General features: G+C 33.0%; 1 protein-coding gene across 2 annotated transcripts in view; it reads left to right on the top strand.

Moving 5' to 3' along the window:
* coq7 (coenzyme Q7 homolog, ubiquinone (yeast)) overlaps positions 1 to 1,599 on the top strand; it is a 7,945-nt gene extending 6,346 nt beyond the window's left edge. For both annotated transcript variants that reach the window (XM_042221618.1, XM_005924971.2), the window contains 2 exons: positions 860 to 928; positions 1,328 to 1,599. In XM_042221618.1, coding sequence (XP_042077552.1) covers positions 860 to 928; positions 1,328 to 1,405 — 147 coding nt within the window. In that variant the 3' untranslated portion in view covers positions 1,406 to 1,599. The remainder of the gene's footprint in view (positions 1 to 859; positions 929 to 1,327) is intronic.

Raw genomic sequence — 1,599 nt, 5'->3', positions numbered from 1 at the left:
TATATGATTTACTCATGAAAGTGGCCACTTTCATGAGTAAATCATATATGTTTTTACTATTTCTTTTCCATATGGGTTTATAGTTAGCTTGTGCATATTTCTAATTGCATTTATTAAAAAATTACAACTGTCTTTGTTGATTGTTTCACTCATTTATTGTTTAGTGCAATCCTAGCAGCTGGATCATTTTCTTTTTTTTTTTTCTTTTTTGCATGTAAGCCAACCACAGTCAAACCTCTGGCACAGCCTTGTTCTCTTCCTGGATCTCTGTTGACTTTCAGTGTTAAATCTATTCGTGGGTGGAATTTTTTCTGTTTATCTAAGCAGTTCAGTACAGTTCAGGTTTACTTGGAGAGTTTTACAGTTTTATAGGCAATTTCTCCAAGGCTATGCAGCATGATTTTTGACATTTTTGACTTCAGTGCTTTCGCCATTACACAATTACATCACTTAATGGCTACTGACATTTGTTACTGCGCACTGATGCAGGTTGAAGTTTATTTAACTTCTAATTTGGACAAGTTCCACACACCAACGCAGCTTCACAGATCATAGCACATGGAATAAAATTGGCATTTCACCAGTGGCTTTTTCATATATACTGTCAAGAGTGACTCTACCTCTCTGGATGTTTTCCAGATGGGGACAAAGCACTTTTCAGCACAAAGCAGATCTTATTAGATACACATCTTCTGACCACAGTGTATAAAATTTTTCATGACTCAGTTATTTGCAGTTATTTTGAAAAGAAAATGGGTTTAATGTAACCAACTCAAGGCCAAATAGCTTGAGAATTTTGTGCAGTGAAATGTAATTAATTAATTAAATTAATTTGTTTTATCATGAATATATTTAACAGGTGATAAAGGAATTTAGAGATGATGAGATGGAACATCATGATACAGGACTGGCGCACGATGCTGAAAATGTAAGTGTATTTTATGTCTTTAAATGTAATATGTACACACTGCCAGTCAAAACTTTGGACACATCTGCTCATTCAATGTTTGTTTTTTTCTTTATTTTTATTACTTTCTACATTATAGATATATGCTGAAGACAGCAAATATATGAAGCAAGATATATGGAATTATGTGTCAGAGAAAAAAATGATAAATAACTCTTATATGTCTTATTTTTTAGATTCCTTAAAATAGCCACCTTTGCTTTGTTGACAGCACTGAAAACTAATTTTATATCAATTAGAAAAATGACTCCACACAGGAATAAATAAATATTGCTGCATTAGAGTATTTAACTGTCTTTACAATTTTTAAGTTGTTGAAAGTACTGCTGCCTAAATGTGTGTTTTGTGTGTGTGTTTTAGGTACCTGGATACTGGCTATTAAAAAATGCAATACAGTTAGGCTGCAAAGCTGCAATATATGTTTCCCAACGTATCTAACGCTGTTCTTAAAGCAGTTGAATTGTTTTGTTATTCTGACTCAAGTTTGTAAAAATGACTTAATTTGGACCTGCGTTCTCACTCTGCATCTTTGTAAATGTAAATGAAGCACAACGTACCTGTACCTGATCGTATCTGTTAAAATTTCTGTAATAAATGTCAGGCCTTGGTTCTGTTTTCTGAAGGCAAATTTT

This window comes from Haplochromis burtoni, unplaced genomic scaffold, assembly GCF_018398535.1.
Source record: "Haplochromis burtoni strain Fernald_Lab_line unplaced genomic scaffold, NCSU_Asbu1 Contig_70, whole genome shotgun sequence".
Lineage (NCBI taxonomy): Eukaryota > Metazoa > Chordata > Actinopteri > Cichliformes > Cichlidae > Haplochromis > Haplochromis burtoni.
Note: the sequence above shows the minus strand (reverse complement) of the source record. Positions and strands in the feature narration are given on the sequence as shown.